General features: G+C 45.8%; 1 protein-coding gene across 1 annotated transcript; it reads left to right on the top strand.

The window, feature by feature from the left end:
• The first annotated feature begins 218 nt into the window (after positions 1 to 218).
• On the top strand, positions 219 to 19,188 carry LOC138774729 (major centromere autoantigen B-like). Its single transcript, XM_069955680.1, has 13 exons — positions 219 to 398; positions 13,092 to 13,113; positions 13,283 to 13,301; positions 13,483 to 13,524; positions 14,185 to 14,226; positions 15,133 to 15,168; positions 15,882 to 15,920; positions 16,949 to 16,999; positions 17,572 to 17,616; positions 17,822 to 17,872; positions 18,227 to 18,259; positions 18,537 to 18,584; positions 18,905 to 19,188. The coding sequence occupies exons 1-12, from the start codon at positions 324 to 326 to the stop codon at positions 18,580 to 18,582; spliced, it is 501 nt and encodes a 166-aa protein (XP_069811781.1). The 5' UTR covers positions 219 to 323; the 3' UTR covers positions 18,583 to 18,584; positions 18,905 to 19,188.
• The last annotated feature ends 3,109 nt before the right edge of the window (positions 19,189 to 22,297 follow it).

A 22,297-nucleotide genomic window follows, 5' to 3' on the forward strand; every position in this document is an offset into this window, starting at 1 on the left:
CGCCAATGGCCAATTGTTCATTATGTATGTAATGTTTATATCAGTGATATTGCATTATGGTTAGTACAAGTGTTTGTATCAAGATGTTTAAATAAAGTTTATTTAAAAAAACAAAACAAAAGAAATATGACATCATAATAGAACAGCTACTGGACCCTTCAGAGCTTTATTAGGAGTTGGAGCGTAAGTACGCACATCCATTGGCTCCCGGTATTTTTTGCTATTTTCTATTTTTCAATCAGTTTTCTCCATGTAATCTTTAATTTTTTCACACACACAGGCGATTTCTGCGAGAGATTGGAGACAGGAGGCGATTTGTAGAAATGGAAGAGGAGCCGAAGATGGACGTGGAGCAGTCCGTAGAGGAAAAGGACGTTCCAGTTGTCTTCGAGCAACATGTGAGTAAGAATTCCCCATCCAGTATAGCAGGGTATAGCAGAAAGGGTTGTATAGAGATGGGGTTGTGTACATAGTGGGATGTCCTGTCCAGGAGTATCTGTACCTGTGGATACTCCTCCCTGATCACATGACCACATAGGTGCCCCCCCCCCCATAGGAGACAGTGGTGATGGGAGGAGATGTGTAGAATAGGGAGCTATAAATACCTTACACCCTGTTACTTATTCCCCATGTTCAGCCATTTCCCAACTGCCATTTTGCCATCTTCCCTGCAGGGGGCGGGGCTTAGTTGGCCATGATAACTGCTGGGTGGTGGCTGTGGTCTATGGCCGGGCTCATGCACTGTGTGTGTTATGTGATCTCCAGCACCTCTGCGGACATAGGAAGGAATATACTCCTATAAGGTAGAGAGGGAAATCACATAGCACACATAAGCCATGGGCCTGGCCTAAGACTTTATCCAGATGTGCAGTAATATGTGACAATGCTATCACTGGATCAGGATCTACTGTGTGATCTGTCATGTTAAATAAATAAAATAATAATAATAACGATATATATGGTACAAGATGGGACTTTTAGTTATGCAAACAGGAGAGCTCCAAGCTGTAAAACTACAAGTCCCATAAAGTATAGTCCCCACAACATGATCATGGGAGTTGTAGTTCTTCAACTTGGAGCTCTCATGTTTGCATAACTACAAGCCCCATTCTCATGTTGTGGTGACAGTACAAGATGGGAATTGTAGTTCTGCAACCTGGAGCTTTTCAAGTTACCTAACTACAACTCCCATCATGTAATGTCACCAGGACATAATGGTAGTTGTAGCTGTGCAACAGCTGGGGGCCACAGTAGATGGAAAGTGACACAGGGGGTTACGGGGAAGCCTGGAGTGAAATCCTCCCAACACATTACAGAGACGCTGAGATGCTGGTAAGCAAGGGGGGTGCTGCTGCACATTGTCCCTCTATGGGCTCTACAGGCAGACAAGGAGGCCTGGAGTGGAATCCCCCTCGTCTTACAGCGCCACGGAGATGCTGGGGCCCTGAGGATGACCGGAGCCGCCACTTCTCTTGCACAGTGAAATCCCCCCAATCCCACACACCACACATTAAAGAGCTGCTGAAACGCGCGTGCGGGGGGAGGAGTTGCAGTACATCGTCCTGGCTATACGGGCAGATGGGGAAGCCTGTAGTGGAATTCTCCCCCAACCACAGAATCTCCTCCATGCTGTAATGGGGGAGGATTCCAATATAGGCTTCCCCTTCTGCCTGTAGACCCGGGACAATGTCATCAGCACAGTGTCCGACAGACACAGCAGCCGGCCATCCTCCGTAGCGGCCGGCAGACAGAGCAGCCCGGCCATCCTCCATAGCGGCCGACAGAGACAGCAGGCGGCCATCCTCCATAGCCGCCGACAGAGACAGCAGCCCGGCCATCCTCCATAATAGCCAACAGACACAGCAGCCCGGCCATCCTCCATAGCGGCCGACAGACACAGCACCCCGGCCATCCTCCATAGCGGCCGACAGACACAGCAGCCCGGCCATCCTCCATAATAGCCAACAGACACAGCAGCCTAGCCATCCTCCATAGCGGCCGACAGACACAGCAGCCCGGCCATCCTCCATAGCGGCCGACAGACACAGCAGCCCGGCCATCCTCCATAGCGGCCGACAGACACAGCAGCCCGGCCATCCTCCATAGCGGCCGACAGAGACAGCAGCCGGTCATCCTCCATAGCGGCCGACAGAGACAGCAGCCCGGCCATCCTCCATAATGGCCGACAGACACAGCAGCCCGGCCATTCTCCATAGCAGCAGACAGACACAGTGCTGTGAGTGGTGAGAAAATTAAGATGTTGCCGAAACAGGAAGTAGATAAGTTTTTGAATAAATCGATGCAGGTGTATGGGGGCTGCGGGGGGGGGGGGGGGGGGATTGGGGGATTGGGGGATTGGGGGATTGGGGGATTGGGGGTTAAAAATAATTAAATAAAAAAAGGGCAAAGTAATAGCACATCCTACAGATGTAAGAATAAATGTAATTTTTTGCATGATTGCTGAGTTCTCCTTTACAAAAAAAAAAAAAAATATTTATGTATATTTATAAAGTAGACTGTACTCTGATTTGTTGTTAGGTGTAACATACATTTACTGTCAGATAGCTGCTATACTGTAAGACTAGGTTGACACATGTGCAGTGCGGACACAACATTACAGGCACCATAAATCCTGTTATAATCACAAAGGAGGGACACAGACTGTAAAACATTGTTGGGTGGGTTCACACGCACCAAATCCCCCTAACTCCGCCTCCCGCCCAACCCACCGCTACTCGGTGAATACTTTACCCGTTCGCAATTTGGCTTGTTTCTGTGGCTTCCGGCTCCCTGACATCCCGCTCAGCCAATCAGTGCTCTGTCCCGCAGCAGCCACTTATTGGCTAAGGAGGACGTCAGGGAGCCGTGAGCCACAGAAGCAGGCCGGACTGCAGACAGATAAAGTATTCACTGGGTATCGGTGGGTTGAGGGGGGCGGAACATACTGGCAGGAGAATGACATACAAAATGACAGTACTGTGAAATCTGCTGCGATCTGGTGCGTTTGAACCCACCCTTAAGGGTGCGTTCACACCTACCGCATCTGCAGCTTATTTTTCCGTGGAAATCCGCAGGTCTGGTGGTGCAGATTTCAACCTGCGAGATATCCGCGTATGTGTGCGTTTTGCGGTTTTTCTGCAGCAAGTTTATCGCAACTGAAATGTCCGTTTAGAATGAGAGACATTTTAAACTGACATTTCAGTTGCGATAAACTTGATGCAGAAAAACCGCAAAACGCACACATACGCATATTTCTCGCAGGTTGAAATCTGCACTACCAGACCTGCGGATTTCCACGGAAAAATAAGCTGCGGATGCGGTAGGTGTGAACGCACCCTAAAGGTATAATGTATATGCTAAAGTATAGAACGATCTTACCAAATGTATACTGCTTGTAGATCAATGGTAGTCTGCTCATCCCAAATGTGCAGGGTAGGAGGATGTAGTGAGCACCTTTGTCCCTAATACCCCTATGTCAGGTGAACCAAACTACCCCTGCTCGCTCAGAGACCCGTTGGGGTATAAATGCCCTAATAAGTGTGACCCCTGCCCTGTCCAATTCCTCTCCAATGCCATATTTTTTTTTTTTTTTTATATTAAATTATTCTTTTATTTTCTTCATAATAATCATTACAAACTCAGGGGAAGCCAGACACATCTAGGCCCCACCTTACATCAATATGCACAACACAGAATAGATCCCAACCCCCCCCCGAGAGGAAGAGAGAGATAAGGGCCAAAAAAAAAAAAAAAAAAAAAAAAAAAAAAAAACCCCTTTGCATAGCTAGATTAATCACCACCACCTTCAATCCAGGGACCCCAAAGCTTGTTATACCTTTGTGTAGCCTTCCGGGAACACCTCATTGCCCAGTACAACTCATATTGCCTCACCCTACCTACCAATAGCCTCCAGTCTTCCAAGGACGGGGGACCATCCCCAAACCACCTCCTCGAAATTACAACTTTTACCAGGGAACTCAATTTATTCAGTAGCGATCCCATCACCCCATCGTTACTGTATCCACCCAACAGAAATTTAGGGGCCTCTGCTCCCACAAGAGGGCCAACCACACCCTCTATATAATCCTTTGTTTTGGACCAGAAGTCCTGCATCTTAGGACAATCCCATAAAAGGTGCCAGAGATCCGCATCCTCCGCGGAGCATTTGGGACAGCAAGAATTGCCTCTGTGCCCTCTCCTAAATAAATCCTTAGGGGATAAGTATAGACCATACAGGATTTTAAGCTGTATTAACCGATGTGAGGGGTTAACAGACACATATTGTATACCCTCCACTATGTTCCCCCAAACGTCATCCGATAGAATCCCAATTCTTAATTCCCACTTTTCTCTAGCCCTACTCAGATGACCCCTGCCTCTAGTTTTCAACAATCGCCTATATATCTCCGTGAGACACTTTTTCCCAGCCATGGGAGACCTCAGGTACTCAAAAAATTCATGTCTCTGAATATCCCATATTCTTTTATTTGGAGTATTCCTAAATGCGTGACTTAACTGTGTATATCTAAACCAGTGTATATTAAACCGTGTAAATTTAAATTTAATCTCCTCTAAGGGTATTAGATTCCCATGTACTATTATTTGTGATATATATTTGATCTCTTTCAGCTCCCTACCAAGGGGGTCCTGAAACGAGTCAAATTCCTTTAAATAACTATTCCCCCATAAAGGGGAGAACTGAAAACTCCCAGTGACCCTACATAGTTTTTTAAGTGCCTTCCATATCCTGACATATAGTTCCACATGTGAAATAATTCTACCTCCTCCAAACCCCCCCTCTAAGCCTACAAAAAAATCCTCATAAACATATCTAGATTTCCCCAATATAAACTGAGTGATTGACGAGACTTCCCATTTTCTGAATGTCTGGGCCCCCATAGCCAAAAAATACAGTCGGAGATCAGGCAAGGCCATTCCCCCCTCCCTACCCCTCTGAGTCCAATTGTGATATCTGATCCTAGGTCTCATTTTCCCCCAAATAAAAGAGTTTAGCATAATTTCAATCCTACTGAACCAAGCATCCGGGATCCATACTGGCGAAGAAAATAAGATAAATAAAAATTGAGGCAAAATAACCATCTTAATTATTCCCATACGGTCGGCCATTGATAAAGGGAGCCGTCCCCAAAATTCAATTTTCTTCTTGGTCTTTAAATATAACGGTTGCATGTTAAGTGCTATGTACCTATCCACTCTGGTAGAGAGCTTTATTCCAAGATAATCGATCGGGTCATCCATGTCCACCACCTTCACAACTGGACTAGACATACGGAACCCCCCACCAACTGGCAGCAAAGAGGACTTTGGCCAATTAACCTTTAGTCCAGAGACCTGCGGATTTCCGCGGACAAATAAGCTGCGGATGCGGTAGGTGTGAACGCACCCTAAAGGTATAATGTATATGCTAAAGTATAGAACGATCTTACCAAATGTATACTGCTTGTAGATCAATGGTAGTCTGCTCATCCCAAATGTGCAGGGTAGGAGGATGTAGTGAGCACCTTTGTCCCTAATACCCCTATGTCAGGTGAACCAAACTACCCCTGCTCGCTCAGAGACCCGTTGGGGTATAAATGCCCTAATAAGTGTGACCCCTGCCCTGTCCAATTCCTCTCCAATGCCATATTAATACCCTATCATTTACTCCCAACTGGTTCCATCCACCAGGAATAGTAGTAGCACTAGGGCTGGGGGTAGTAGTAGCTGTAGAACTGCAGGTAGTAGGAGCAGTAGGGCTTGGGGTAGTAGCAGTAAGGCTGGGAGTAATAGCAGCAGTAGGGCTGGGGGTAGTAGTAGCTGTAGGGCTGGGGGTAGTAGTAGCTGTAGGGCTGGCAGAAGTGGTAGCTGTAGGGCTGGGGGTAGTAGTAGCTGTAGGGCTGGCAGTAGTGGTAGCTGAAGGGCTGGGGGTAGTAGTAGCAGTAGGACTTGCAGTAATAGGAGCAGTAGGGCTGGGGGAATTAGTAGCTGTATGGCTGGGGATAGTGGTAGCTTTAGGGCTGGGGGTAGTGGCAGCAGTAGGGCTGGGGGTAGTGGTAGCTGAAGGAGTGGGGTAGTAGTAGCTATAGAGCTGGGGGTAGTAGTAGCTATAGAGCTGGGGGCAGTAGTAGCTGTAGGGCTGGGTGTCCAATGTGATAGAGACAATGATTGGCACTATCGCCTATAGAGATCAGTCCAATATGTGCAAAATTGAGTTCATAAAAGTACCAGCAGAGTGTTCTCTCCCCCCTTACTTCATATATAGAAAAAATAAGATGTGCAGGGCACTCACCGTAAAACTTGACTTTTATTTAAACCATGTTAAAAATCCATTTCACGGGATAAAGACGGCAGGAACGCCAGCACCATGCGGCAGCGTGACAGCTGTTTCGAGTACGTCAGTATGCTTCTCCAGACGCCTGGTGCTAGCATTCCTGCCGTGATTATCCCTTGTAATGGATTTTTAACATGGATTAAATAAAAGTAAAGTAGCTTTAGGGTGCAGGGTAGGAGGATGTAGATAGTAGTGAGCACCTCTTACGGTTCTATGGTGAGTGCCATGCACATCTTTTTACGGTGAGTTCCCTGCACATCTTCTTTTCTATATATGAAGAACCTGTACTTATTACTATTTTGGGGAGCTAGGGGTAGTAGTAGCTGTAGGGCTGAGAGTAATAGCAGCAGTAGGACTTAGGGAAGTAGTAGCTGTACGGCTGGGGATAGTAGTAGCAGTAGGGCTGGATGTAGTAGTAGCAGTAGGGCTAGAAGTAGTAATAGCAGTAGGGCTAGAGGTAGTAGTAGCAGAAGGGCTGGAGGTAGTAGTAGCAGTAGGGCTGGGGGTAGTAGAAGCAGTAGGGCTAGAAGTAGTAATAGCAGTAGGGCTAGAGGTAATAGTAGCAGTAGGGCTGGGGTTAGTAGTAGCAGTAGGGCTTCGGGTAGTAGTAGCAGTAAGGGTGGGGTAGTAGTAGCTATAAGGCTCGGGGTAGTACTAGATGTAGGGCTTGGGGTAGTAGTAGCAGCAGTAAGGCTGGGGGGAGAAGTAGCTGTAGGGCTCGGGGTAGTAGTAGCAGTAGGGCTGGGGGTAGTGGCAGCAGTAGGGCTGGGGGGAGTGGCAGTAGTAGGGCTGAGGGTAGTTTTAGCAAAAGGGCTGGGAGAGGTAGTTTTACAGGCAGCTGTGTTGGAGGAGGGGCAGGGAGCAGCGCAGGGTCCGTAACTGCTCTCTGGTGGCCTCTGTGTGTCTCTCCTGCTTCTTCCACTGATCTTCTTCCTCAGAGTCTGCCTGCTGCGGGGGGATCTTCTGTGTTAAATGCTGCAGCGCTCTCCCTGCTTGGCCGGAGTCTGGTTATGAGTGAGGTTGGCAGCGGGGGGAGGAAAGTGCTAGATGCGATATGCGGGGTAGGTGCAGACAGTCTAGATCTTTTTTTCGCCAAAATAACATCATGCAGTAATTTTTGTTTTTTGGATACTTTTTGGAAATCCACCCTAAGGCCATGTTCACACATGGCATGAACATCAGCCGCTATTTGACACAGCCGGTGTTTAATGTTTCAAACAACAACCCATGTCTCAGATGTTCACAAGGCCAATACTGTAGTATCGGGCAGGTGAACATCTCTTCATTTTAATTTGAATGCGGGCACATTTGGGTGTGCTCATAGTCCTTTACATTGTGCAGCCGCTGTTTACTGAATAGCGGCCGCACAAAATAGACCCGTTAATTATTTTTTGTAGACGCAGACAACCACGGCCGTAGTGTATACATAACAGCAGTGATTCCATACAGTGTAATGTAATTGTACACTGTCAATAATACACATAGTAGCAACATAGTAGCTGCAAACAATGTATGAAAGCAAATGCAACATCAACCAATAAACAAGCAGGTGTGAACAGGATGGGATGCTCGCCAGTGTAGATAGGTACAGGAGCTATTAACCCTGTTAAGCCCTGAGCATGGTGCACCAATCTACTCTTCCTCACTGAGGGAACCATCGGAGTAGACGCCTTCATAATGGCGGCTCCTGCCCTGTGCTATCCCTACTCCCACACCCTACGCTTACCCCAGTGGCGGATTAAATGTACCCAGGACCCCGGGCTGTCCACCCAACCTGCCCCCCCCCCCCCCCCCCCCCCCCCCCCCCCGGGTCAATCCACCCACATTATACTCCGCTACTGCCCCCCCCCCCGCTGTCCCCGATAAACACTGCCTGCCTCCCCTCCCTGCTGGCCCCAATAAACATAATGTTTGGTCCCTTGCTGCTCCCAGTAAGCTTTGTCCACCCCACCTCCACTGCCCCCAATAAACATACTGCCACCTGGTTTCAGGAGAGGAGGGCGCTGATCTTATAGGGGAGGTCACAGCCGCACAGAGGAGGTCAGGAGAGGAGGGTGCTAATCCTATAGGAGAGGTCCCAGCAGCACAGAGGATGTCAGGAGAGGAGGGTGCTGATCTATAGGAGAGGTCCCAGCAGCACAGAGGATGTCAGGAGAGGAGGGCGCTGATCTAATAGGGGAGGGTCACAGCAGCACAGAGGATGTCAGGAGAGGAGGGCGCTGATCTAATAGGGGAGGGTCACAGCAGCACAGAGGATATCAGTAGAGGAGGGTGCTAATCCTATAGGAGATGGTCCCCCTCTCCCCCCCTTAAAGATGGTCACCCTCTTCCCTCCTTATAGATGGTCCCCCTCTTCCCCTCCTTATAGATGGTACCCCTCTTCCCCCCCTTATAGATGGTCCCCCTCTCCCCCCCTTATAGATGGCCACCCTCTTCCCTCCTTATAGATGGTCCCCCTCTTTCCCCCCTCCTTATAGGTGGTACCCCTCTTCCCCCCTTATAGATGGTCCCCCTCATCCCCCCCTTATAGATGGTCCCCCTCTCCCCCCCTTATATCCTTATAGATGGTCCCCCTCTTTCCCCCCTTATAGATGGTCCCCCTCTTCCCCCCCCTTATAGATGTTACCCCTCTTTCCCCCCCCCCTCTTATACATGGTCCCCCCTCTTCCCCCCCTTCTTATAGATGGTCCCCCTCTTCCCCCCCCTTATAGAGGGTCCCCTCTTATAGATGGTCCCCCTCCCCCCCCCTTATAGATGGTCCCCCTCTTTCCCCCCCTCTTATAGATGGTCCCCCTCTTTCCCCCCCCTCTTATAGATGGTCCCCCTCTTCCCCCCCCTCTTTTAAATGGTCCCCCTCCCCCCCCCTTATAGATGGTCCCCATCTTCCCCCCCTCTTATAGATGTTCCCCCTTTCCCCCCCCCTTATAGATGGTCCCCCTCTTCCCCCCCCTCTTATAGATGGTCCCCCTCTCCCCCCCCCCCTCTTATAGATGGTCCCCCTCTTCCCCCCCCTATAGATGGTCCCCCTCTTTTCCCCCCTCTTATAGATGGTCCCCCCTCCCCCTCCGTGCAGGCAGATTTAAAAAAAACACAAAAAAAAACACACCTTACAACCCGTTCCCCCGTCGAGCCTCTCCGTCTGTCCCCGGCTAATGTGCGGCTGCCGGAGGTGTCCCATCCTGTCCCCGGCAGCGCGCGCATCACAGAGCTCCCCGTGCGCCGGAAGTCACAGCAGCAGGTGCACGGGGAGCTCTCTGATGTGCGCGCTGCCGGGGGATAGGACGGGACACCTCCGGCAGCCGCACATCAGCCGGGGACAGTAAGAGCAGGACTCTTGCGGTCACAAGAGCCTGCAGTGGCGAGGGGGGGTCGGGCCGCAGCGGCATTATAATGTGGGCGGCGTGGCATGGGCCCCCAGGAGCCTCGGGCCCCGGACGGCCGCCCAAACTGCCCACATTATAATCCGCCATTGGCTTACCCTTATGCTGCTCCCTACGCAGCATTTCATGTACAAAGGACTCGTCAGGGGAGGATGATGATCCCGGGTATAGCACTGCATCGGGGTTCAGTACAGTGTGCGTCTGGCTTCAATAAACGTGGCACATCACAGCAGTGGCCGGAGTGCCTGGAGGACGCTAATAGCCTAATCTGTTGCTGTGTGACACCGATGCAGTGCTATACCCGGGATCATCATCATCCCCTGACGAGTGCTTTGTACATGAAATGCTGCGTAGGGAGCAGCATAAGGGTAAGCGTAGGGTCTGGGAGTAGGGATAGCACGGGGCAGGAGCCGCCATTATAAGGGCGTCTACTCTGATAATTCCCTGAGTGAGCAGGGGTAGATTGGTGCACCATGCTAAGGGCGTAACAGGGTTAATAGCTGCTGGCGTGCATCCCATTGTGTTCACACCTGCTTGTTTATTGGTTGATCTTGCATTTGCTATCATACATTGTTTGCAGCTACTATGTTGCCTCTATGTGTATTATCGCACCTGACTGAGTGATGCATGATGGTACTGTGGCCTATCTGTATATAGTTTTTGTGGTTTGGTTTTGCTGTGGAGGTGAGCACACACTGTTCTTGATTAGTTTTTTATCTATATTTTAAAAAAGTTATATATTACCAATAATACAATGTTTTCTCCTGGTATACTATATAGTCAGGTCGGCCTATTTGTCTGTATATATGTAAAGATTAGGGAAATAAATGACTGAGTACATATAAAATACAATTTTATAGCTGTGCAAATGGTCATCAGCAAAGACAAAGGCTTCCCTTGTATTCTCTCTCTATTACCTATCTGCCTGTGTCTGCAGCTCTGTACCTGGTATGGACCTGACAGATTCTCTGGAAAGCTGAGCTATGATTGGTTGCTGTGGGCAGCTGACACCAGTTTCAGATTTAGGCTATGTTCACACAATGTATTTTTTTTGACAAGACAACCACTGTTGTTTTAACTGTGTGTGAACATAACCTTCCACAGTTTGATAAATCTGGGTCATAGCTGCCCCCATCCATAAACAGTGCCACTATTGTCCTCAGTTTTTCTGTGGTACTGCGGCACATTTACTAGTGATGTGAATAAAACTGAGTTGTAATACCACATAAAACCTGAGGATACGCATGGCGCTGTTCTTAAAAAATATCAGCAGTATTTTTCTAATTCTGGATAAGCCACATAACCCCCTACGTCTTGCACTGACAACTGGATAAAAGCTTACACTGATTTGTTGGATCATTGTCCTCATTTTTCACCTACAACGCCCCCACCCCCCACAAAAGTGATAAGTAAATACACAAATTATACCAGAAATAGATTATACAGCATATATGAGAGTTTTATATCTAACAACGTGACACAAATATGACGGTATATTACCCCCAATGTATAATGGATGGGGATTTTAATACAATTATCTGCAATCACTGATCACTGATCTACCTTCATTATATTCATCTGTGGCACAGGTTTTGGGAGTTTCTACTTTTTATTGATATGCCTCCATTTTAATGGCAGCCATATTGGATCAAGGGCAAATTTTTCCAATGCAAAGGTGATCACGTAGCACATAAAAAAGGCAAACCAAGGAAAACATACCAAAGATATTGTTCGGGAACCGAGGTATTACTGCATGTCTGGAACATGACTGCCATCTTGGAAGCCACGATCAAGATGGTCATGTAGTACATTAAAGATGACTACAATTGTCTCAGAAATCGATTGGTACAACCATATCTGCAATATCTCTTGTGGTTTGAAAGGTATCAACACAGAGGGAGAACTTTATCAAGGCTGTGGCCGGGGCGTATGCCAGGGAGAAGGCGCAGATTTGCTTCTCCCAGGCGTATGCCTGCCATATTCCCCCTCTCGTCTGATGGGCGGTTAGGAAGGGCAGCGAGTTTGGGAGGAGGCATGGTTTTTACATATAGCGGTGCGTAGTCGCAGCCAATGATTTTAGATCAGGATCAAAAGACAAGATCATCAGTGATCAACATTGTCATCGCCTGATCATTTTCTTTATTAAAAGGAGAAATAGTCTAAATCGTTGTTCCCCGCAGCAGAGGCATAGAGAGATGCAAGAGCGGGCGGCTATTTGAACTTGGCGCGCTGCCTATGCTTCTTCCTGCTGCGAGAACAGCTCCTCCGGCCCCTGGACCTGTCCCCAGGCTGCCGCCTACACTTCTGGAGTCCCCACCGACCCCTGCTAGGTGGTTCGGACACTGGCGACATTCCCCAAGCTGCTACAGCTGCCTCTTGTCGCCACAAGGCTCTTCTCCACCAGTCTCCCTGATGTCCTGATACCCAGGCCGCCCACCACCCTTCTTGAGCCCCATGCCCGCTCTCTGGTCCGGCAGCCGTCTGGTGGAGCATACACTGGCCGCAGCTTCACTTCGACAGGACTCACCTCCACTGGCCTTCCTGACTTCCTTGGACCTCTCACCAAGCTCCTGCCATCCTCCTCCAATGCCTGCTGTGGTGCCAAAATCAAGTAGCGACACCAAAATTAAACAGAGATAGCTATTGCCTCTCTCTCTGCCTCTGTTGCAGGGGAACAGGGGATTACCCCTCAGGGTAATCCCCACTCTAAACAGGTGTTCCCCGCAGCCACAGCAAAGAGAGAGAGGCAGTAGTTGGTGGTGCTACTTGGTGGTGCTACTTGAATTTGGAACCGCAGCGGGCATTGGAAGAGGACGGCAGGTGCCTGGTGACAGGTCCCAGGAGGTCGGTGGAGGTGAACCCTGTAGGGGAGAAGCAGCAGTCGTGGCCAGTGTATGCTATGCCAGACCAACGCCAGATGGGGCTCAAGAAGGGTGGCGGGCGGCCTGGGGACAGGTACTGGGAGGTTAGGGAGACTGGCATAGGAGAGCCCCGCGGCGTGGAGGGGCAGCTGCAATCAGCTGATGACAATAATCATGGACTGATTGTTTCTTTTGGTCCTAACCTAAAAACATTGACCGGCGACTGCACATTGCTACGTGTTATAACGATGCACGGCCGACGGCTGATGAATGTGTAAAGAAAATAATATGCTTTATTATTTTAGACTTTTAGGCCATGTTCACACATTGTACGAACAATGGCCATTGTTGCATTGAAAACAGCATTGAAGTCAATGTAGAACGGCCGGATATAATTGAGATATCAATTATTTTTATGGCCAAAGCAGACAACAAGCACATAGCTCAGATGTACACGGACGTTTCATGCTCATCAATATACCAATGTCCTCTGCTTACTCTCTATATTTCCTATTTCAGGCTGCACAGGATGACGTCGAGGGTGAGTTTTACCTCTTTATAACATCACCTTCATAGATTTCATGTCTAACATCTCATCACATATATGACACCAGTCCCCTACCCCATTGCTGTGAAACATTGTGAAAGTTACATCATGAGGTTTAAAGACATATTGAAAACTAACACTTTTCTCTTTCTTTTTTCTTCAGATGGAGGATCGGATTCCAGGTTAGTAAATCTTTACTGAAAATGTAACTTGTGTGACCCTATAATTCCTCCCCTATAGACACCGATCAGCGCCAGGATGCCTCTGTATAAACTGTCTTCTTATTGATAAAGTTCTGCCAGAAAACTAATGTCTGTAATGTGTGTTAGGTTTTCACTATCTTCTCTATTCTATCCCTAACAGCAGCGAGGAAGACCCCGAGGAGGAGGAGATGGAGGTTTCGGAGTAAGTATCTCATAGTAAAATATAATAATATAATAGTTATATCAGTCACAAAGACTTGTTTACTATCCAAAGTTTTTTTTTTTAATGGAATAGTTCAGCAAAAAAGTGCCAGAAATTTGTATTTTACTTCTATTAAAAAAAAAGCTCCAGTACATATCAGCTGCTGTATGCCTTGCAGGAGGTGGTGTATTCTTTCCAGTCTGACACATTGCTCTCTGATGCCACCTCTGTCTGTGACAGGAACTGTCCAGAGAAGCAGCAAATCCCCATAGAAAACCTCTCCTGCTCACCAGACTGGAAAGAATACACCACTTCATGCTGGACATACAGCAGCTGATAAGTACTGGAAGACTTGAGATTTTTAAAGGAAGTAAATTACAAATCTCTGGCACCAGTTTATTTGAAAGAAAAAAAATGTTTGCTGAACTACCCCTTTAATTCCACATTATTTGCTTTTTTTTACCAAACTTTGTAGCATTTAGTTTAAATGTAAAACTAAAAATGTAAAACTTGTGTGACCCTATAATTCCTCCCCTATAGACCCCGATCAGCACCAGGATGCCTCTATATAAACTGTCTTCTTATTGATAAAGTTCTGCCAGAAAACTGCTGCCTGTAATGTGTGTTAGGTTCTCATCTTCTCTATTCTATCACTAACAGGAGCGATGAAGGCCCCGAGGAGGAGGAGGAAGAGGATTCAGAGTAAGTATCTCATAGTAAAATATAATAATATAATCGTTATATCAGTCACAAAGACATGTTTGCAGGGTGGTCTCGTCTTAAAGGGAACCAATCAGTACAATTGGGCTGATATGGTTCCCTGGAGCACTGTATACAGCTCCTGAGCAGCCTGGGCAAGTACCGGCCGTGGCTGCAGCAGAAGCTGTATATCGGAGAAAAAGAGGTTTTACTACTAGAGCGCGCAGCAGGCAGAGACAGGGAGGTAGTCATCTGGGTACCCATATCTGGTCACCGCTGTCTGCCTGTCAGCGTGCTCGGCAGAATGATTGACAGGGAGAGAGGCTAGTAACAACAAGCCTACAAAAATTAGTGTTCTTTTAAGTTATTAGTTTTTTTTTTTAAAGGATTAGTAATTTACTTCTATTAAATAAACTCTTCAAGTAGGTATCAGCTGCTGTATGTCCTGCAGGAAGTGGTGTATTCTTTCCTGTCTGACACAGTGCTCTCTGATGCCACCTCTGTCTGGGACGGGAACTGTCCAGAGAAGCAGCAAATCCCCATAGAAAACCTCACCAGCTTTACAGACTGGAAAGAATACCACTTCCTGCAGGACATACAGCGGCTGATAAGTAATGGAAGATTTGAGATTTTTTAATGGAAGTAAATTACAAATCTCTGGCACCAGCTGATTTGAAAGAAACATTTTTGATTGCTTTTGCTTGCATTTTTTCTAGAAAACTTTGCAGCATTTTCTTTAAATGTAAAATTAAAACATAAAACTTGTGTGACCCTATAATTCTTCCCCTATAGACACCGATCATGGCGAGAATGCCTAAACTGTCTTCTTATTGATGAAGTTCTCCTAGAAAACTGATGTGTCTGATGTGTGTTAGGTTTTCACTATCTTCTCTATTCTATTCCTAACAGGGATGAAAAGATCAGGGAGGAGTTTGAGAACTGGGTGTAAGTATCTTATAGTAATATATGTGACAGTAATATTATAGTTACATCAGTCACAAAGACATGTTTGTAGGGGGTCTTGTCTAAAACCAACAAGCCTCTGCTCCACGCTCCCTGGTGCTTCTGCCTGCTCCTCGGTATCTTCCTGGCAGCAGCAGCAGAAGCCAGGAAGATACCGGGCAGCGAGCAGAAGCACCGGGGAGTGTGGAACGGTATGTATATACTTTGCTGTTTTACACTAAAGGCAAAGACTGCATGGACATCGCCAAAGATATACACTGGCCTTGCTGCACGACTATTGAGGCGTGTAATAGGCTCAGTAAATGAGTGATGATCTAAGTCTCCTCTATCTTCATGACTGATGCCTTTAAGACACTTACTCAGGAACACAGAAGGGACGGCGAGCAACGTCACCTTGGATATGTTAAAAAATGTCCATTGGTTTAATATAAGAAAAGTAAGAAGACTTTTTTATAGGTGCACTCACATATTGTACGTTAAACATAGATTAACCAAGATTTCACGCAAATTTTTCAAATATTCGAACCCAAATACCAAGTGCTAAGAGCGCTTTTATAGTCAGACCATCTGTTTTAATAAATCTGGGCAGTGGATTTCTAATTTACCAGTTTCTATAAAATCTCCCCCAATATGCAGCACTTGGAGGACTGACTAATATTTCCTTCATAATATGCAATTTTTTTGTCATGTAATAGGTGGAAGATGAAGGTCATGGATGCGCCATGGATGTTCAGGTAATAACACTACACCAAAAAACAGCAATGACATCAAATAAATCATTTTTATCATAGTTTGTTTTTGTTTGTTTTTTACTTGCTTCACCACATAAAAGAATAGAATAAAAAGCGATCAAATGTGGCTTAGAATGCACACAAAAAAAAAAAACAAAAACAGGTTTTCACACAAAAATATGTTAGCACCCCAAGTCCTCTGTAAATTGATATGAGGCCTACATTATATCCTAAATAAAAGGGGGACCCCTAATTCCACTTGGCGCTCCTTGGTGTCTAAGACCTATGTGTCAGACATGTGGAGCCCTAGAGACGCTATTAAGAAATTTCTCAAACTTCAGAATCAGGGAATAAATATGGAGTTGCAGTTCTCTGCCAACACCGGCTGCTATGTTACAGAAAGAAAAACTATTAAAATAGAAAATGAGAAAAGACAAATAAAAATTTTAAATTAATTTTGGCACAAGTTGATTTGATTTTTATTTCCTCAGGGGGGGGTGCAGGTTTAGGTTTAGAAAAAGGGTGGTTTCAAAATATTTTTAAAATTTTAATAGAAATATGGAAAACTGCTACTAAATGTATTAGCTCTTAAATGTTCTAAACAAAATAAAAGATTGATTAATAAATTTTGCAAACATAAGGTAACTATTCTGTAAATTATCGATAATAATTAATTTATCAGGCAAGTAGAGAATTTCAACTAAAATCTTATGTGTTCTAGAAATTTTAGAACTTTTATTTACAATAAAAAAAATAATTGCCACTAACATAACACTTGATGTGTCATGGAACATAATGTCAGAATCACTTAGATGCAAAAAAGTTACTGCCATAAAAAGTTATTCATGTCAAATTTTAAAAATAGGGCAACGGTGTTAGGGAGACAACTGGCAGTGACGACAAGGGGTTAATAAATATCATTAGTGGAATTCATGTTCTTATTGAGACGTCACAATAAATAGCATTTTCTGAAAGTTTTAAATGGGGCAAAGTAACAATCATCCTAACCAAACCTATGTTCTCTGTTACAGGAAGGGCCGGTTTCCACTACGCACCTGGCACCCTAACCTGCAGACCATCATGTAAGTATGAAGAAGAGATAAAATCATCTACATTATGTGGGATAACAATATGAGTCCATGGAGATCAGAGTTCCCCATCCAAAACTCTGTGTAGTCACATATCCCCAAAAACTGTATATAGGTATAAATATAAGCTGGTTTATATTCTATATTCAGTGAAGTTGACGAAGACGCGGATGAGGACGAGGCGGCGGACATCCCCAGGTGAGGGCTCAAAGCTTATAGTGTTGTAAATACATGTTTATTTTTTCACCATCCAGTATAGAGAGAGGAGCTGCAGGAGGACAGGATAGGGGGCGCTCTAGTTAGACATAGCATCATATTTTTCAATTTATTTTAACAGCATTTATTCACATTGTAAACTGCTGACACTGTGAGATAGCCATTAGGGTCCGCATACACTTCATACTTTAGTTGGCCGTACCCGACATATATAGTACTACTATGGTCAATGCATACAGCAATGTACAGCTCCACCCATTACCTTTGCAATCACTTTCTTTACAATAAACTATATAATCTGTAATATAATGATATATTTATTTATGACATGGTTTACATTCTATACACAGAGAAGAGGAAGAAGAGGACGAAGTGATCACCGAGGAGATCCCCAGGTAATGAAACAAAGCTTAGAGTATTGTGAATACATGTTGTTTTTTTTTTGTCCGTTCCCGACATATATAGTACTATCATGGTAACTGCATACAGCAATGTACAGCTCACTCCATTACCTTAGCAATCACTTTCTTTACAATAAACCATATAATGTGTGATATAATAATACATTTATATATGAGATGGTTTACATTCTATACACAGAGAAGAAGAGCAGGACGAGGAGGAAGAGGCGACGACCGAGGAGATCCCCAGGTAATGAAACAAAACTGATAACATTGTGAATACAAGAAACTGTTATTTACCATCATGTATAGAGAGGAAACTGTTATTTACCATCATGTATAGAGATCTATTTGGAGGTGGGATCTAATTTCTATTGTGGGTAATGGTGAATATTATATTATTGCAGGAGTGACTAGAGCTGGTAATAAATGCTGGAAGGATAGAACTAGACCTGACTATAAGACATGTAGCTGCAGGAGCTGATGGCCCAGCTATAAGAATACATTTCCTTTATATTGCTTCTATATAATGTGCTCAGCAATTCTGGTTTCCTTACACTAACCATTGATTTCCCTCCATTTCTTGGTCATTTCTCCTGGGCAGAAGCAGCAGCAGAAGGAGATCCATCTTATCCAGGTAAATATAAGGGATGATACACTTACATGATAACACACCTCTATAGCTGCACTGTATATCCTCATGTCCTCACTATATATTATATTATCAGTCACATATAATAACCATGAAAGGCCTCATGTACATAATACAGACATACAAGTTACATGGTGCCGCCTGTATCACACCCACTAGGATAGCACTGAGTCCCCTCTCTCCAGTGTAATGTCTATTCCCCATCACTGCTGACGGGTCTGATCTCAGGAAAGTCATGCTGGTTTTTCTCTTTCCCTTATAGACTGCGGGCGCTGTTCTGCTGCTGCTGCGCCACCACGGAGGAGTAAAGGTGAGTAACCAAAATCCCATCACACCTCAGATCACTTTTATCCTGACTGTATTTTCATATGGAGCCCGTCTCTCTCTCTCTCTCTCTCTCTCTCTCTCTCTCTCTCTCTCTATATATATATGTATATATATATATAGATAGATCTCTCTCTATATATATATTTATAGTCGCTCCATATGAAAATACAGTCAGGATAAATATATATATATATATATATATATATATATATATATATATATATATATGTAACCTGTGATTATTAACAATGTTCATCATATCTTTATTCTGTTAACACATGGCTTGTTATATATCCTATCTAGATAACACCGCGCCGCCAGTGTGAGGAGAAGACACCCGACCATCTGGAGCTGTCTGGAGGAGGAGGAGGCGTCCGGAACATCAAAGGGTAAATGAGGCGCCAGTAAGAACAGGAGGAAACATTTACCTCACATGGGGGGAGGAGGTGCCCCCATTTTCCATCAGAAATAGGAGGAATACACTCTAAGAACACCTAGAGTGTCTGGAGGAGGTGCCCTTAAAGGGGTTATCCAGGTAACTAAAAAGGCATTTCCTCCCTCGCCGCCATCTCACTTCTGGTTTGGTCTCCTCACACACCAACACCTTCTTACCTGGCAAAACGGAGGCGGCCTGAGACAGTGGGCCAGGTACTCTGTTGTGACTGTCGCATGCGGGTGGAACCAGTGGCGGTCAATGTACAAACAATGTTGCCTATGTCATCACAGCATTGTGCGTACATTGACCACTGCTGGCGGTGAGTTTCACCCACATGTGGTGATCACACCATAGTACCTGATCTACTGTCTCAGACCTTTGCCAGGTCAGAAGATGTTGGAATGAGATGAGTCCGAACTGGAAGTGAGATGCTGGTTATGGTGGAAAGGAAATGTCTTTTCAGCTCCCCAGATAACCCTTTTTAACATCAAGAGGCAAATTAGGGCCCATAACATCAGGAGGATTTATTTGCCTCATACGGGGGAAGGAGGAGCCCCCATTACCATCAACACTAGGAGGAATACACTCTTTTAACACCTAGAGGGTCTGGAGGAGGTGCCCTTAAAGGGGTTATCCAGGTAACTAAAAAGGCATTTTCTCCCTCGCCGCCATCTCACTTCTGGTTTGGTCTCCTCTCACACCAGCACCTTCTTACCTGGCAAAACGGAGGCGGCCTGAGACAGTGGGCCAGGTACTTTGTTGTGACTGTCGCATGCGGGTGGAACCAGTGGCGGTCAATGTACAAACAATTTTGCCGATGTCATCACAGCATTGTGCGTACATTGACCACTGCTGGCGGTGAGTTGCACCCGCATGTGGTGATCACACCATAGTACCTAATCTACTGTCTCAGACCTTTGCCAGGTCAGAAGATGTTGGAATGAGATGAGTCCGAACTGGAAGTGAGATGCTGGTAATGGTGGAAAGGAAATACCTTTTCAGCTCCCTAGATAACCCTTTTTAACATCAAGAGGCAAATTAGGGCCCATAACATCAGGAGGATTTATTTGCCTCATACGGGGGAAGGAGGAGCCCCCATTACCATCAACACTAGGAGGAATACACTCTTTTAACAGCTAGAGGGTCTGGAGGAGGTGCCCTTAAAGGGGTTATCCAGGTAACTAAAAAGGCATTTCCTCCCTCGCCGCCATCTCACTTCTGGTTTGGTCTCCTCTCACATCAGCACCTTCTTACCTGGCAAAACGGAGGCGGCCTGAGACAGTGGGCCAGGTACTTTGTTGTGACTTGTCGCATGCGGGTGGAACCAGTGGCGGTCAATGTACAAACACTGTTGCCGAATGTCATCACAGCATTGTGCGTACATTGACCACTGCTGGCGGTGAGTTTTACCCACATGTGGTGATCACACCATAGTACCTAATCTACTGTCTCAGACCTTTGCCAGGTCAGAAGATGTTGGGATGAGAGGTGATAGAACTGGAAGTGAGATGCTGGTAATGGTGGAAAGGAAATGCCTTTTCAGCTCCCCAGATAACCCATTTTAACATCAGGAGGCAAATTAGGGCCCATAACATCAGGAGGATTTATTTGCCTCATATGGGGGAGGAGAAGCCCCCCTTTAAGATCAGTAACTAGAGGAAGAGACTCCCTTAACACCTAGAGTGAGAGACAAGAGTCTACAGGAGGCAGCAGTAACATCTAGAAGCAAGTGAGGTGAATTTATCATCAAGATTCATTGGTGTCAGATGGGTCAAGAGTGATAGAGCTACTCACCCATCTATGCTGTCAGTGGTAGAGTTGGTATTAGCACCTGATCAACCTAAACCAGTGATGGAGCCCCCTTCTTCAGGTTGTGCTGCCCTTATCTGATTCTGAAACTATGTTTAATTAGTGTTACCCTCTAAGCCCAGAGGAGGGGCAACTCTCCAGCCATGGCTCCCTCGAGGTTTCCCCCACAGGGGGTTTTTCCTCGCCTGAGTGCTGGAGGGTGACTCTTTGTGAGTCGGGGGTCTTTTTTGGTGTCATATAATTTAAAATAAAATTATGATCATTTGACACCTAATTACAATGTGTCATGTCTTTATTTTGCTGCTTTGGTGTCACTTATTTTGCTTTGGACTTATATATTTATCACATATTGCAAAGTCAGAAAACCACACATCTGCCCACCAAAGAAACACCTCCATTATTTTATTTCATCAGGATCAGGACTTAGAGACCATTCACTTTAATACCCTTGTGGACAGTGCCCCATGGAGGAGACTGTTTAAGACACATGACACCTTTATCTGTATGTGTGTATGTACGTTACATAGTATTAATTCAACTGTTAGTTAACACTAATTATAGCAGCCAATGCAGGCCTACAGGAAGCGTAACCCTACTTTCCCAGGTGACTGAAAATCCAAAATTGCCTATGTGGGCAGGAGGGATTTTTAATAGTCAGTCGAGTCAACTAGGACATAGATAATGGGTTCCAAGTCTTACGGAGCTATACACACTCTAGACAGTAGATAAATTCTCTGAATCTACAGGAAAAGTTTAACTGGACTGAACTTAAAAGGGAAAACACATGAAAACGAAAAAGCAAGGCAGGCAGGGGTGCAGGAACTTAATAAACTGAGCTGTGCCCTGTCTTTTATTTTCTCCTGGAATCCAAGCATGTCAAGTACCTGGAACTTCCAGCTGCAACCTGACGGCTAGGCTGAGCGGTGTCCTTCCCCAGTCACTGACTGGCTTGAGGGGCAATTGCTCAGCCAGGCACATGACATTGTAACTGGAAGAGCTGCAAGAACCCAGCGGCTGTTAGATGGACCCAGGGACCCTAGGGTGGACCAGGGTAAGTATAGTTGGTTTATTATGTTTCCGCAACTCCCCACCCCTCGGTTTATTTTAATGTCCTGGGACTTCACCTTTAATGAATGGGTCTGGATGACACCCTTCAGTGTTGTCTGCGGGCGGGAGATAGCCCGGTACCTGTCTGCGAGTAGGAAGAGGTAAGGTTCTTCATGTGGACAAGTGTAATGGAGGCAGAGCCAGCGCTGTGGTAGGGCTGCCGGATTCACCGTATGGGAATCATGGGCTAAAACAGGGCAAAGTGTGTTAATGCAGAAGCTCTGTGTGCCATCACACACAACACAGTGTCAGCGCATCATGTACGATGGTGCCTGTAGCTGAGAGAAACTTTAGTGGATGGTATCAGCTGGACTATTAAACAAATAGGTATCGGCTAAATACAA

Source organism: Dendropsophus ebraccatus, unplaced genomic scaffold (assembly GCF_027789765.1).
Source record: "Dendropsophus ebraccatus isolate aDenEbr1 unplaced genomic scaffold, aDenEbr1.pat pat_scaffold_1055_ctg1, whole genome shotgun sequence".
NCBI lineage: Eukaryota > Metazoa > Chordata > Amphibia > Anura > Hylidae > Dendropsophus > Dendropsophus ebraccatus.

What these genes read in the sequence shown, in the direction of transcription:
- LOC138774729 (XM_069955680.1), top strand. Translation starts at nt 324, where the DNA reads ATGGAAGAGGAGCCGAAGATGGACGTGGAGCAGTCCGTAGAGGAAAAG. An exon ending in GAGGAGGAAGAGGATTCAGA is followed by an intron (nt 14,227 to 15,132) that starts GTAAGTATCTCA and finishes TATTCCTAACAG; the next exon opens with GGATGAAAAGATCAGGGAGG. An exon ending in ATCACCGAGGAGATCCCCAG is followed by an intron (nt 17,617 to 17,821) that starts GTAATGAAACAA and finishes TTCTATACACAG; the next exon opens with AGAAGAAGAGCAGGACGAGG.